The sequence below is a fragment of the Orcinus orca genome, chromosome 9 (assembly GCF_937001465.1).
Source record: "Orcinus orca chromosome 9, mOrcOrc1.1, whole genome shotgun sequence".
NCBI lineage: Eukaryota > Metazoa > Chordata > Mammalia > Artiodactyla > Delphinidae > Orcinus > Orcinus orca.
In genome coordinates, this window is record NC_064567.1 from 73,912,679 (window position 1) to 73,927,415 (window position 14,737).

Consider the following 14,737-nt stretch of genomic DNA (forward strand, 5'->3'; position numbering starts at 1 on the left):
GACACATCCCCCCAGACTCCAAAGGCACCCAGGAAAGACAACTGCATTTTCTCTAAGAGCATAACGGACTGGTGGGCCAGGAATTCGCCTTAGAATAGCCGAGTTTACATTTAGCTAAGTGGCTTAGAAGATGGACACGTAAGAAAAAGTAAAATCTTCATATTTTGTTAACTGGCTTATAAGATGAACATGTAAGAAAAAGTAAAACCTTTTCATGTGTAAAGTGACTTCTTACAAGTAACAATACAATTCGGAACCAGGACTAAAAATATCACAACCCACCCTCCCTCACGTTGATAAATATTACCATTACTTCTGCGTTACTGTTAACATTCAGATCACTCTGTGTAAATCCTTCAAAATCTTCCGTCTCTGAGTCACTGTCCTCTCTAAAAATTCTCCTTAGCTCTTCTGTGAAGGTTGTGGACTGGAAACGCACATCCTGCTAAGTTAAAAACACATGTGTCATGGAGAAAGCAAGAAGAACAGAGGCTGGCAGGGGCTGGGGACAAGGGCAGTCGCTGTTTAATGGGGACAGAGTTTCTGTGTGAGACGATGAAAACATTCTGGAAACAGATAATGGTGAAGGCCTCGAGACACTGTGAATAACGCCTCTCAGTGTCTTGCAGGCAGCACACTGGGACTTACCGCACTTAAAAATGGTTAAAATGGTAAATTTTATGTAGGTTTTACCACAATAAAAACACACGTATATATACATATTTTCCATAGTTTGCAGAAAGTTGCAAACTATGGAAATTGAACAATTTCAAACAACCAGAATGGCCGCAGCCTCCATCAGCTGGTGTCCCCGGTAGGGGCTGATGGAATTTAGTTTCTCCCGCCGGGGCGGGGCCATCAGGAGCGTCTGCGTTCACACAGAACAGAAAACACATGGAGGAGAAGACCTGGCCCTGGCTCCTCCACACACGCTTGGCTTTCCTTTCCAACAGCCATCCCAAGCCGGCTCCTCCCAGGGGAGATGCCTGGTTCACAGACAGCATGCCTCTGGGCAGGACAGGGCTGGAGGCTTCCACACCCCGCCCCGCCCCGCCCACCGCGGAGGAGAACAACGCACTTGCTCCGTCACCCACTAGGGAGTCCTTCTCCCGCAGGAGGTGAGAAGCAGCCACCGCTGGCAGGTAGCAAGGGAGCCCGAGGAAAGATGTTACACGGCTGACTCAGAAAGGACATGTTCCAGTAATGACTTTTTCTTTCTTTTGAACTCATAAAAATAAAAGGCATGCTTGAAAGAGAGGAGGGGAAAAGCAAGAATGGCAGTACAGAACGGAGACCCACAAACCAGCCTCCTCCAAGCTGGCAGCCAGGCCTGGAGCCCATGCCCCCTGCTGCCTCTGACGTCTCCCCTCCTACCCCTGATGCAGGGGTATGACCCCTCATGACAGCACATGAGGCTGGAGAACCTTTATCTCCCTGCCTGCCTTTTCCCTGACTTTAATTATATACTTCTTCGACCTCGGATAATCAGTCTCTGGAGAAAAACAGACATAACAGACGAGTGGAAAAACTTCCCGGGGGGAAAAGAAAGAAATGCCTATATCCGGCATTTTTTTAAGCTTAAAAATGTCTCCTGTGAATTATTATGGGTAATTGGAGTGACTGTGCTCAGATGTAAATTACTTCATCCCTTTGTTGATAGCTGTGGTGCAGCTGCTTAAAAAAAAAAAAAAAATTCACACACAAAAGGGAAGTTTCTTTAAAGTGAAATTCAAATTGTGCTTCAGGGAGACCAGCGCCGGCACTGCTGCACACACTACGTACAAGTTCACGCGGCTTCTCTCGGCGGGTTAAAATGGATCCGGAGTGTGTGGGGTCCAGGTGGGGAAGCAGCAGGCCAGGGTCTGTCGTGAAGAATGGTGCGCGGTTGGCTCCCAAGGAAACCCACCACCTCCGAGGGCAGGAAACATCTGGCTCAAGAGCCCTGGGCCAGCCCCTGCAGGCTGCTGCAGGGCAGTGGGGCCCATGTGCACACTTCATCATCGACCCAAAGTCCCTGGCTGGAGCCCGAACAGGTCATGCCTTGGAACAGCAGGTTCCAACCTGCCAGTCCTCTGGCTCTTTCTGTGCTTTGAGCTGGTGTCACAGGCAGCCGTCAGCCTGGGAGAGATCAGTATCTCTGGTGGCCAGTTCTGATAGAGAAAACAAGTCAGCTGCAGCCCTAGACCAAGGCCCATGCTTTTATTCTCCTGATTTCACAGGGTGTAAAAACCATCTTTAATGGGGTCTGTAACAAAGCGAACATCCACTCCACAGTCTCCTGTGTCCCTGGTTACAAGCCTCACACGGCTCTTTGTTCTCCGAAATCTGGCCATTAGCCTTTAAAATCACTACTAGACAGTATGTTGTGGGCTTTGGTGACCTGCATCTACCGTGATCAAGAACATAAGTAGGGCTTCCCTGGTGGCGCAGTGGCTGAGAGTGTGCCTGCCGATGCAGGGGACACGGGTTCGTGCCCCGGTCCGGGAGGATCCCACATGCCGCGGAGCGGCTGGGCCCGTGAGCCATGGCCGCTGAGCCTGCGCGTCCGGAGCCTGTGCTCCGCAGCGGGAGAGGCCACAGCAGGGAGAGGCCCGCGTGCCGCAAAAAAAAAAAAAAGAACATAAGCAAATAACAGATCAGAAGAGAAGCTAACAGAGTGGTGACTTTTTTTTTTATTTTGAAGCTCATGGGATGTGAAGAAACAGACTGGAACTCATGGTGGCTGAACCAGTCAGACAAGTATCCCACCTCAGTTCCACCCCACGGGTGCTCCTTCACCCATGGGCACTGGATGTATGAAACAAGAGGAGAGGGACAACCCAAGGAAGCAAACCAAGCCGGGGAAGCTGGAAAGCACCATTCAAGTATGAGGCCCCTTCCATCAAGGAGCCTGTCATTTAGTAAGGGAGCTGGACAAGTCCACAGGTCCCCATGGCGAGGATCAGTGTTGTAAGGGAGACACACGCAACATGGCGCACAGAAAGAAAGGAAATCCAGTAAGACTTCGTGGAAGCAGAATCATTTGACCTGCATCTAAACTGGGCTAGAGGCTAGAAAGATGCTGAGAGTGCACAGAGGCAGGATGAAGAGCCTGGACCACTGTGCACAGGGGGCAGAACAGTGCATGCGGGGGGCATGGATGCAGTTTCTGGTCTCCCGCTGCAAAGCCCGCAGGAGAGAGCCGTGCAAGGCACGAGGCTGAGAAGTGGGGCTCCTAGATTAGGAACATCCCAGCTCGGCCACTTCTCAGATGTGAGGCCTCAGACCAAGTCACTTCACCTCCCCACACTTCAGTTTCATCACCCGTGAAACAGGAATAATAACAGCGCCTGCACCTTCCCAGGGAGATAGTGAATTAAGGGCACTCTGCATGAAAAGCATGTTGTCACGGGCCACGGAATGCATGCTGGGGTCAGACTCGGGAGCAGGGCTGGACTGGGGGCAGGTGTGAGGGCACAGGAGAAGGGGCAGTCGTCACAGCAGCAAGAGCAGCCGCTCTGTTCCTTAAGGCCTGCCACCCGCCAGGCTCGTGCTGGCGCTTCACACAATGTCCCGCGCCGCTCAGAGGGCCACTCACACCGGACCCAACAGGCTGCCCCTCACTGCCTGACCACATTCGAAGGGAGGGACTGGCGATTTCTGAACAGGGGAGGATGGCGACCAGAGCTCAGTCCCACACCTGCGGGAAGGACTATGAGAACCACGGGAGCTGAGGAGGGAAGAGACGGGAAGGGATGGAGGTGAGGAACATGGCAGAAGATTCATCAGCTCCTGCAAGGGACTTGAGGAGATGGGTGAGGAAACAGGAGGCGTCAAGAGCTCCATAGTTGGAGACAAAAATGGGGAAGACAGACAACCAGGGAGGGAAAATGGTGAGTTTCAGATCTCCCTTGAGCAATGACGACACATCCAAGTGTCTGTCAGAAGTACATCTGGGGCTGGAGGGAAGACCCAAACCACAAAGGACCAGGAGGCAACGGCTGAGACCGGGCCAGGCACTGAGATCATTAAGTGGAAAGGTCTGAAGATAAAATCGTGGAGAACATCCACAGATGGGGACAGGAAGTAGAAGGGATGACAACCAAGAACAAAAGGTGTTAAGAGAAAGAGACCAAGGGGAGTGGAAGTAGGTGGCTGGGGGGGGCAGGGGCAGGGTGTCAAATGGTGCAGAGGCATCAAGGTGAGGAGACCACACACACTGCCGTCAAGCGGGGGCTTCACTTACATAATTAACTGTCTGCCTTCCTCTACTTCCCCAGTGGAAGCTAGGTGGGTTTAACTCACAGCCTTTTAGGGAGGCCATGGTCGAGGGAGAATGAGGAATTTTGAGTGCCACAAAGGAACTCAGAAAAAAATGCCACGGAAGCCTGGATACTTGGCCATGCTCCTGCCAAATCCCAACATAAACCTCCAGGAATCTACCTCTCCGAGAACTGCAACTTGTGTCTGCCACAGATCAAAGGAATTAAAGAAAGAACAATCCCATGAGTGAGGTGCGGACAGAGCCTCACCGCAGCAGCACAGAGGCCATGTGTCTCATGGTAACCACACACTCCTACGCTATCGCTGGGGGATCAGCCCTCCCCCGCCAGCTGTGTGGGAGCGCTCCAAATACAGCCTGGCCACAGGCTGCAGCCCCGAGGTGGCAAAGAAGACGGATTTGATCATGTGAGGTCCCCTTTACTGGAAAAAAAAAAAAAATTATTGTACATAAAAAGGATTTAAACAGCAAAACTGAGCGAGGTACCCCCACCAGTTGCTTGAAACATGAAGGTGTAACACTAATAAAATAAGATGCTCGACAATTAACTGTTACCACCAGTCTCAGACCACGTTCAAGTAAAAGAATATCCGAACCAAGATCCAAGCTTCCAGACGGATACGCCTGCCTTGAAAGGAGGCACCCATACCTGCTTCCCTGACTCCAGTGAGTCAAAACTATAGCAGCTCTCCTCTGATGACAGGGTTTCCATGGGAACATCATCTCGGAAACCGACAAACTCTTCATCATCACTGGGGGCGTTAAAGATGTCAGCCACTTCTTTAGGGATCTGTTTGGATTGAAAAAAGGAGGATAATATCAGGGGCTGTTATAATCACTTAGGGAAATTTTGTAGAGGAGTAGGAATTACCATCTCAGACCTTATCAATCTGCCATGGTTGCTCACAAAACCCCAATAACCCTGAGCAAAATGTGCCTCAACTTGACACCTCATGGCAACCAGGGAAGGGGTGGAAGAGGATAAGAGTTTTTCTTTTTCAAATTCTAGAGATATATCCTATCTTACAAGGAGTGTTGAGGCCATGCCTAGATAAAAGCCATTTTTGATCTCTTGACAAAAAATAAGAAAATTTTCTCCTACAGTGGATCTTTTTTTTTTTTTTTTTTTTGCGGTACGCGGGCCTCTCACTGCTGTGGCCTCTCCTGTTGCGGAGCACAGGCTCCGGACGCACAGGTTCAGCGGCCGTGGCTCACGGGCCCAGCCGCTCCGCGGCATGTGGGATCCTCCCAGACCGGGGCACGAACCCGTGTCCCCTGCACTGGCAGGTGGATTCTCAACCACTGCGCCACCAGGGAAGCCCTACAGTGGATCTGTCTTTAAATGTCATCCACGTTTAAAAAAAAAAAAAAAAGTCCTTAAGACATCACTAAACTCTTTTCTTAATTTCTACCTATAGTTATTTTTCTGTTCTTTGTCACATGAAAGTTCATACAATGAAATAAAGCTTTCCTTCTTTTCTGTATTCTGAATCAATCTTAGTTTAGAATTAATTCTATCAAACACTATTCCAGGCAATTATTGCCAGCGAGAATGTTGTCAGCACACTTAATCTAACAAATATGTATCTGCTGAGAGTTCATTTTTGTACGCTGACTACCTGTTTGTTCTTAACTATTCCGAAAAAGTTCAAACACATAGAAAGGTGAAAGAATAGTGCAAACATTTATAGATGCTTCACGTAGAGCCCCCCATTTGCTTTTTTCTCTTTCAACAAATGTTAGGTTGAATCTCAGGCATTTGCTGATATTTGAATGTTTCTAACCTAGGAAAATAGTGATTTAAAATGCAGCAACCTAATCCATGTATGTTTCAAGTAATTTGCAGACACCATACAATTCACCCTAAAATACTTCCATACACATCTAAGAAAAAGGACATTCTGCTGAAGAACCACATAACCATAATCATACCTGAAATAATATTCATTCAATAACATCATGTATTATGAATCCATATTCAAATGTCTGCATTGTACCCAAAATATCTTTCATAACTTTTTTTTTTTTTTTGCGGTACGCGGGCCTCTCACTGCTGTGGCCTCTCCCGTTGCGGAGCACAGGCTCCGGACGCGCAGGCTCAGCGGCCATGGCTCACGGGCCCAGCCGCTCCGCGGCATGTGGGATCTTCCCGGACCGGGACACGAACCCACGTCCCCTGCATCGGCAGGCGGACTCTCAACCACTGCGCCACCAGGGAAGCCCTCACAACTGGTTTTTGAAGGAACTGGGTTATCTGACTGTAGAGTTTGCAGAGTCTGGAGGTTTGGTTTTTGATTTTTGCAGCCCCAAGATGGTATTTAGCAGACTCCTCTGTCCCTCTGGATTTCCTGTAATTTGGTACTTAAATCTAGAGTCTCAGTCAGACTCAAGTGTACTTTTCTTCGGCCAGACTCCTTCGTGGGCAGTGCTGCGTTCCTGCTACACATCGCATGTAACATCTGGTTGTGTCTTTAGTGGTGATGCTGTTTGATCACCAAGTTAAAGTGAGATCTGCCAGATTTCTTCTTAGCAAAAGTATCTTTACCCCTTTGTGCTTGTTAAGTAATAACTAGGATGATATTTGAGATTCTATGACTATCCTTCTCCCTGATAGCATTTTACTCAACAGTTTCGGTATCCATTGATACCCCTCGCCTGAATCAATCACCATGTTGGGGGTTACAAAACGGTGATTTTCAAAAACTCTTCCTCCTTCGTATGTTAGGTGGCATTCTCCTGTAATGTAATATTCTCTCCTCCGGATCTATCCCTCTCTCTCCCTCTTTACTTCTCTCCCCACTCTCCCTCCCAGGTAGTTTCATGGATTGTTTTAAGTTAATGTGTTTTAACCCATTACTCTGTCATCATTCTTTCTGATACTCAGACTGTCCCAAATTTGGCTACTGACAGCTCCTTCAAGCCAGCTTCTGTGTCCTTTTGACACAATCCTAATAGCCTCTGAGCACCTCCTTGTTTTCCGATACAACAGGCGTGCCAAGCTAGCCTTGTACTGGCCCCAGACCCCGAAAGAGCCATTTCTCCAAGGAGCCCTGGCATTTGGAAATCAAGCTCTGAGATCTCGGTGTGCTCCTCGCTAGTAAAGTATCATTGCTTTGCCTGGACAGAACAAAGGTGTCTTAAGTATCTTACATCTGAGTTCATTTTGACATCTTGAATTCAAACCCAACGAGACAGGATTCTTCATCTCCCTCAACACGATGTTAGTATCTCCCTTCCCCGCAACGAAAACCCCAATTCCCAGTACTTCTCATACACCCACCCATTTGCTCTATCCACAGTACACACAAGACCATTTCAGACAACACACCAATACCACTACCAACACCACTGCCAACAACAATCACGTCCAAGATTCCTTTGGGGTTCTTGCTATCCTCCGAACACAGTCCTGCTAAGTACTAGATCTTTTCCCTGAGATAACCAGACCATGGTTGTACTTGGAGATACAAAGATACTTTTTGTGTACTTCACATTTCATCATGGAGTATAAAAAAGAGATGCCCTCAAGGGTTGAGATTTTAATAAAATAATTTTTACTGCTACAGTAAGACATACCGTGTGCAACACATTTTCTTTTAAAATTGGTGCACGGAGGTGAAGAATGAAATGACCACTAGTACAGTTTGATGCCACTGCCTGATTCATGCTGAGGACAAGCAGTTTTCTCTGCCTTTGCTTTTGCACGTCAGTGCAAATATCAACATAGCAAAAAAATGCAAATAATGTCTTAACATTTTTTCCGGCCCCTCCTCCAATAATGTCTTAATATTATTATGACAATAACTTTGTCCTCATGGAACCCTGAAAGGGTTTCAGGGTTCCCCAGACCCCACTTTAAATAACGGCTACACTATTACACACAGAGTTGTGTATTCAGAAGTTACTTAAATTCTTTGGATTCTTTTTTTCTGTGCATTGAATTAATTTTACAGTCAGGTTCATTTGAGAGATCACTAATCCCTCATCTACTCATTTTTAGCACGATTTTAATGCTTCTTGTTTAAAAATGATTAGAAAGCTAGTGGTTCAACCAAAGGAAGTTTAACATTTGGTTTCTAGAGTACACAAATCCAGACACTGAATACAAGATTAATGATGTCAGAGAGTTAATTACAAACCATCTAATGAAATCACTTCAAGAGACAAACAGGCAGACACTTACAGAATGAGAGCTCCACTAACAATAGAAAAAATGCTGTAACATTTATGCTAAGAAGAAGCTCCTAAACAAAGCCTAAATCTGAGATGGTTCTTGGGAGAAAAATTTACCTCTTAAAGAAGGAAGAGTTTTAATTTAACAGTATTTGGCATGCTTGTCTTTTCAAAGACAACTTTCACTGTTGTTTAGCCAACAGAAACAACACACCAAGAAAATACTCTTACTGGAGAAACATAGGTGACATTTATGAAAGTGTAAGTACATTAGACTTTATATAACGATCATCGAGTTCAGTTCCTGAAGTGGCGCTTTTTGACTTACCACCATTCTATGAATCCAAAAACCCCACTGGCCCAGAAGCTTGTTTTAACGTAAAGAATTAAAGAGGAAGAAGCACCCAATGTAATGATCTACTGGAAGCACATATAAGGAATGGAGAGGCTGTTGATATAAATCAATTGCTTCCCCGGTCGACTGCATTAGCCCTGGGGCCACTGCAGTGAGCCTGTGTCTGCTTAATTCCTCCTCCTTACTTCTGTATCTGCTCCAGAGGTGCCAGTAGGGAGAGGCTGTAATTACCCATTAGGGACAAAAGGAAGCAATGAACTTTCGAAAAGGCAAAAACCACTACACATTCTTGGGGCATGCAGGGCTCTGTTTCTTGCTGCCCAACTTCAAAAGGCATTAAGAGAAGCATTTCAGACAGTCATAAGTCCTGGGATTTAGCAAAAGTCTCTGTAAAATATTCAAGTGTCTTCAATGCAACAAACTGTTTAACAGATGCAACAAAGAAGGCAAGATTTGCATGCGAGGGACGGAGTGGACCTGATAAAAGAGGATTCATAGGGACAGCCTTCTAACGTGAGACCAGTTAAACAATGTATCAACACTTTAGGCCCAAGAATTTGTCACTTCCCTGTTTCATTCGGCAGTGATCCACTCTGTAGCTATGTAGTCTAGACAGACTACAACAGACATTTTTCTACAAAGCTTATGTTCCATTTGACTACAACGCCAACTGTAAGGCCTACCAAAACAAACCCAAAAAAAAAGCAAATAACTGAAAATAAAATATATTTCCAACCAGTGGATTATACTTGCAGTAGTCAAGCTTGCACAATATTAGGATAAATGCAATCTAGCTAACCAGAAAGAAGTCAAGAAAATTCTCTTCTGAAAGTGAAAAGACTTATTATTCATAACTATTTTTTTTTTTTTTTTACAATACACAGATTTCTTCCATTCCTTTCACACACACTCTATGTATCTATTCCCTCTGTCCTTGCTGGGATAACAACGTGAGTATCATCAAAGGTCAAGTGGGGCCCAAGATACAGTTCCTCCACCAGGACACAGACACTAGAAAAGAGTCCTTGGCACCTAACACGGGCCTGGCCTAAAGCAGGTCATCAATAAATCTTTGTATGAAAATGACTACATCTGACCTTGTAGTCATTTTCTCAGGGAAGGTGTAGTTTCCTAGGAAAGGTGCACGGGGTCAAAAGGTACACTCTGTAACATTCCTATCCAAAAGGAATTAAAGATCTTCACCCAGAATTTCTGGGCATCTACATACAAAGTAGTCATATCCACAGCACCTCTTTCAGAAAGGATTGCAGATTTCACTTACAAGCCTTGCAAACTACCTTGGGGCTCATCTTGGGAACAAAGAACGCACATTCGACAGGCTTTGGGGCCAAGCAGGTGGGCAGTGAAGGCGGCAGCTCAGGGTAAGGCTACATTGGACAGTGCCGACATGAGTCCAGGAATGGCAGTCACTCCCGCACCCCAGCAGACCAAAGCTACAAAGGCACGGGGCTCAGTGTGCCCAACCTTGGACCTCCCCAGAGAAGTGAGGAATCTGAGTCTTGGTGAGGAATCTCCCAGTTATAAAATGTCAGCTTCTAATGTAAGGACCAAACATCTACAGGCTGGATCTCAAACTCGTTCAGGGAAGGCGCACAGAAGAACTCACGGTGCTGAGTGGAACACCAAAGAAATTTTAAAAGCTGTGATTTCAAATGTTACTGACGGTATATCTAACTAGTGTCTGCTAGTGATAGTACTGGACACTGAAGTATTAATAAAATTAAAAGAAAAACTTTACATTTAAAATAACCCTTCCCTTGTTCATGGTAGCACTATTCCCAAAAGCCACAAAGTAGAGGCAACCCAAGTGTCCATCGACAGATGAATGGCTAAACAAGATGTCATAAACACATACAATGGAATATTATTTACTCTTAAAAAGAAAGGGAATCCTACAAATACTGAATCATTACACTGGATGCCTTGAAACTAATACAGTGCTATAGGTCAATTATACCTCGATAAGAAAAATTTTTTAAAACAAAACAAAACCCACAACAGAGGCCTGAGATTCTGCAGTTCTAACAAGTTCCCCATGCTCTGGCCTGCAGAACATGCTTTGTGCAGGGCCCAGCCCATTTTGTTCCTCTCTTATGAGATGTGACTCCTCCTATTTCATAATAGCAACTCATGTGTAGATCTTAACCTCCTTCCTACAGGCAGTTAATTCTCATGGCAGACTCTGGATCTCTTTGGCATCTGTCTTTCTCACCCTGCCCCACTCCAGCACCAAGAATAGAGTCTTACATACTCAGAGGTCCTTAACAAATATGACTAACTGATAAGCAGCATCAACTAGTTTGGGGGGGGGGGGGGGGAAAGGAAGAAAATTTTAAAATTGGGTAAAATTTTTTTAATCAAAGATTTTCTGTATCTCAAGGATATCTAAATTCATTCTTCCTGGATTAAAAAATACCACCACCCAGCCAGAAGGAACATATTTATCATCTATTAGTTTATGAAAGAAAAGAAATTTGAGATTCTCTTTAAGGCCAATTTATTCAAAAGCTGATTTTGATAAAGCTTCAGGAAATGTTTCTTATTCCAGGAACACTAGTGTGTATTTCACCTGGAAACATGTTTCGTTTAAAGCCCTAAGGAGCAGTACAAAAGAAATTCCTGTGCACTACTGCATTTTCCTCATTAAGTGTTCTGAAAGCAATTTTGATAGCAAGGATGGCAGAATTTGTAGGGTGTACTATCTTGCAACTGTGTAAGGAGACCCTTTACACAAAGGAAAGCATTCCTTCAACCCACTACGAAGGGGGTTGTTTCACATCATTTTCTCCATAAACAACATCATTTCCCTAAATCTCTTATGATTAAATTGGTTGGGTCATAGAAATGCACATACCTTGCACCATTTACAAAAACTAACTCAAAATGGATCAGATCTAAATATAACACCTAAAACAATAACACTTCTAGAAGAAAACTGGAGAAAATCTTTGTAACCTTGGGTTATGCAAAGAATTCTTAGATAAAACACCAAGCACAATACAGATTTTTTAAATGTATAAATTAGACAATTAAAATCAAGAAATTCTACTCTTCAACAAAGACTCTTAAGGGAATGAAAAACCAACAGACAAGAAGAAAATACCTGCACATCATTTATCTGATAAAAGACCTATAACCAGAATATATAAAAAACTCTCAAAAGCTCAACAATAAAAACAAATAACCCAATTAAAAAACAGGCAAAAGAGGTGAGCAGACGCTTCACCAAAGATAAATGGATGGCAGGTGAGCACGTGAAAAAATTTTCGACATCCACAGTCATTAGAGGGAAACGCAAATTACAACTACGAGATATAACTATCTACCTAGCAGAATGGCTTTTAAAAAACCTGACGATACCAAGTGCTGACACGGATGTGGAACAACTGGCCCTTTCATAAACTGTTAGTAGAAATGCAAAATGGTATAGCCACTGTGGAAAACAATTTGGCAGTTTCTTATAAACATACACTTAGCACATGATCCAGCAACCCTGCTCCTAAGTGTTACCCAAGTGAAATGAAAATTATGTTCCCACAAAACTTGCAATTAGCAGTTTTACTTCCAAACCTACAAACAATCCAAGTGAACTAGGGAATGGATAAAACAAACTGTGGAACATCGATACCATGGAATTTAACTCAGCAATAAAAAAGAAAAAATTACTGACAGACACAGCAACATGAATAAAGCTCATCACTATGCCAAGTGGAAAAGACTATACATTGTCTGATTATACTTACAGGATGTTTCGGAAAAGACAGAACTATAGAGAAAATAAATCAGGAGTCAAGATGGAAGAGGAGTAGGAGGACGTGGAGTTCATCTCTCCTCACAAATGCATCAAGAATACAACTTTAAATGGAACAATTCTCACAGAACACCAGCTGAACACTAGCAGAGGACCTTGGACACCTAAAAAGAAAGATCCCCACGTAACCAGCTGCGGAAACTGCAAATTGACACCCCCATGACCAGCTTTGTAAACTGAACGCCTACAGAACATCTGAACAGACAGCGAGTGCTCCCGCAGCCAAGATGGGTCTAGCTTTAGCAGCTGTAGACTGTGTGGGCACATACACACAGGGGTTGGGCCAGACCAGAGTCTGGGCTGCTCCCACAGTGGGTCCAGATCCATGATCACTGCAATCCCGGAACCTGACTTCAGTGGATCTATGCTGGTGGCTTGGTGAAAACAACGTCTGAGAGACACCAGGGCCAACTGCTAGCATACCCATGGTTAAGGTGTGGCCAAGAGCAGTGCCAACAACAGTGTAATCTGAGATCTCACACAACGGGTGAAAGGTGACACAACAGAGCACACCCACAGGTGAACAGCTCCAGAGGAGAAATACTCAGTAGCTCCCCTCCCAGTGGGAGTGCTCCAATCCCACCTACCTCACACTGCAGATCAGAAACACAACTAAAAAACAGATCTGGGGGCCTCTACTCCAACAACTAGGGAGCAGACCCCACCTCTGACAGGGCAGTGACAACCATAGAGCAAAGGGGAGGCCAGTGCAGGCCTAGCCACCACAACATCAGTCACACCTCCTATCAAGGAGATAACGGCCAAAAAACAAACCCAAAACAATTAAGAAAAGGGCAATAGAAATACACATATTGATAATAACCTTAAATGTAAATGGACTAGATGCTCCAATCAAAAGGCATAGACTGGCTGAATGGATACAAACACAGACCCGTATATATGCTTTTACAAAAGACCCTCTTCAGACCTAGGGACACATACACACTTAAAGTGAGGGGATGTAAAAACATATTCCATGCAAATGGAAATCAAAAGCAAGCTGGAGTAGCAATACTCATATTAGACAAAATAGACTTTAAAATACAGACTAAGAGACAAGGAAGGACACTACATAGTGATCAAGGAATCAACACAAGAAAATATAACACTTGTAATTTATATACGCACCCAACATAAGAGCACCTCAGTATATAAAACAAACAGTAACAGCCATAAAAGGAGAAACTGAGAGTAACACAATAATAGTGGGGGACTTTAACACCCAATTTCATCAATGGACAGACCATCCAGACAGAAAAATCAATAAGGAAACACAGGCCTTCAATGACACATTAGACCAGACGGACTTCATTGATATTTATAGACATTCCATCCAAAAACAGCAGAATACACATTCTTTTCAAGTGCACATGGAACATTCTCCAGGACTGACCACATGGTGGGCTACAAATGGAGCCTTGGTAAATTTAAGAAAGTTTAAAGCATATCATCTTTTCTGACCACAATGCTATGAGATCAGAAATTAACTACAAGAAAAAAAACTGTAAAAAACACAAACACATGGTGGCTAAACAATATGTTACTAAACAATCAATGGATCACTGAAGAAATCAAAGAGGAAATTTTAAAAATACCTAGAGACAAATAACAATCAAAACACCATGATTCAAAACCTATGGGACACAGCAAAAGCAGTTCTAAGAGTGAAGTTTATAGCAATACAATCTTACCTCAAGAAACAAGAAAAATCTCAAACAATCTAAACTTACACCTAGAGTAACCAGAGAAAGAACAAACAAAACCCAAAGTTAGTAGAAGGAAAGAAATCATAAAGATCAGAGCAGAAATAAATGAAACAAAGATGAAGGAAACAACAGAAAAGATCAATGAAACTAAAAGCTGGTTCTCTGAAATGATAAACAAAATCAATAAACCTTTAGCCAGACTCATCAAGAAAAAAAGGGAAAGGGTTAAAATCAATAAAATTAGAAATGAAAAAGGAGAAGTTACAATTGACACAACAGAAATACAAAGGATCGTAAGAGACTACTACAAGCAACTGTATACCAATACAATTGACAACCTAGTAAAAACAGACAATTTTTTAGAAAAGTACAATCTCATAAGGCTGAACCAGAAGAAATAGAAAATATGA

At 44.0% G+C, this 14,737-nt stretch overlaps 1 protein-coding gene across 9 annotated transcripts in view; it reads right to left on the reverse strand.

Annotated features, from left to right (window-relative positions):
- Positions 1–14,737, reverse strand: part of CDCA7L (cell division cycle associated 7 like) — a 50,362-nt gene that overhangs the window by 10,158 nt on the left and 25,467 nt on the right. For 5 of the 9 annotated variants that reach the window (XM_049714545.1, XM_004263445.4, XM_049714547.1 and 2 more), the window contains exons 2-3: positions 4,911–5,051; positions 308–445 (exon numbers count right to left, since the gene is read on the reverse strand). In XM_049714545.1, the coding sequence (XP_049570502.1) occupies positions 308–445; positions 4,911–5,051 (279 nt within the window). The remainder of the gene's footprint in view (positions 1–307; positions 446–4,910; positions 5,052–14,737) is intronic. The other 4 variants (XM_033440502.2, XM_012534739.3, XM_033440514.2 and 1 more) reach the window with 2 other exon arrangements.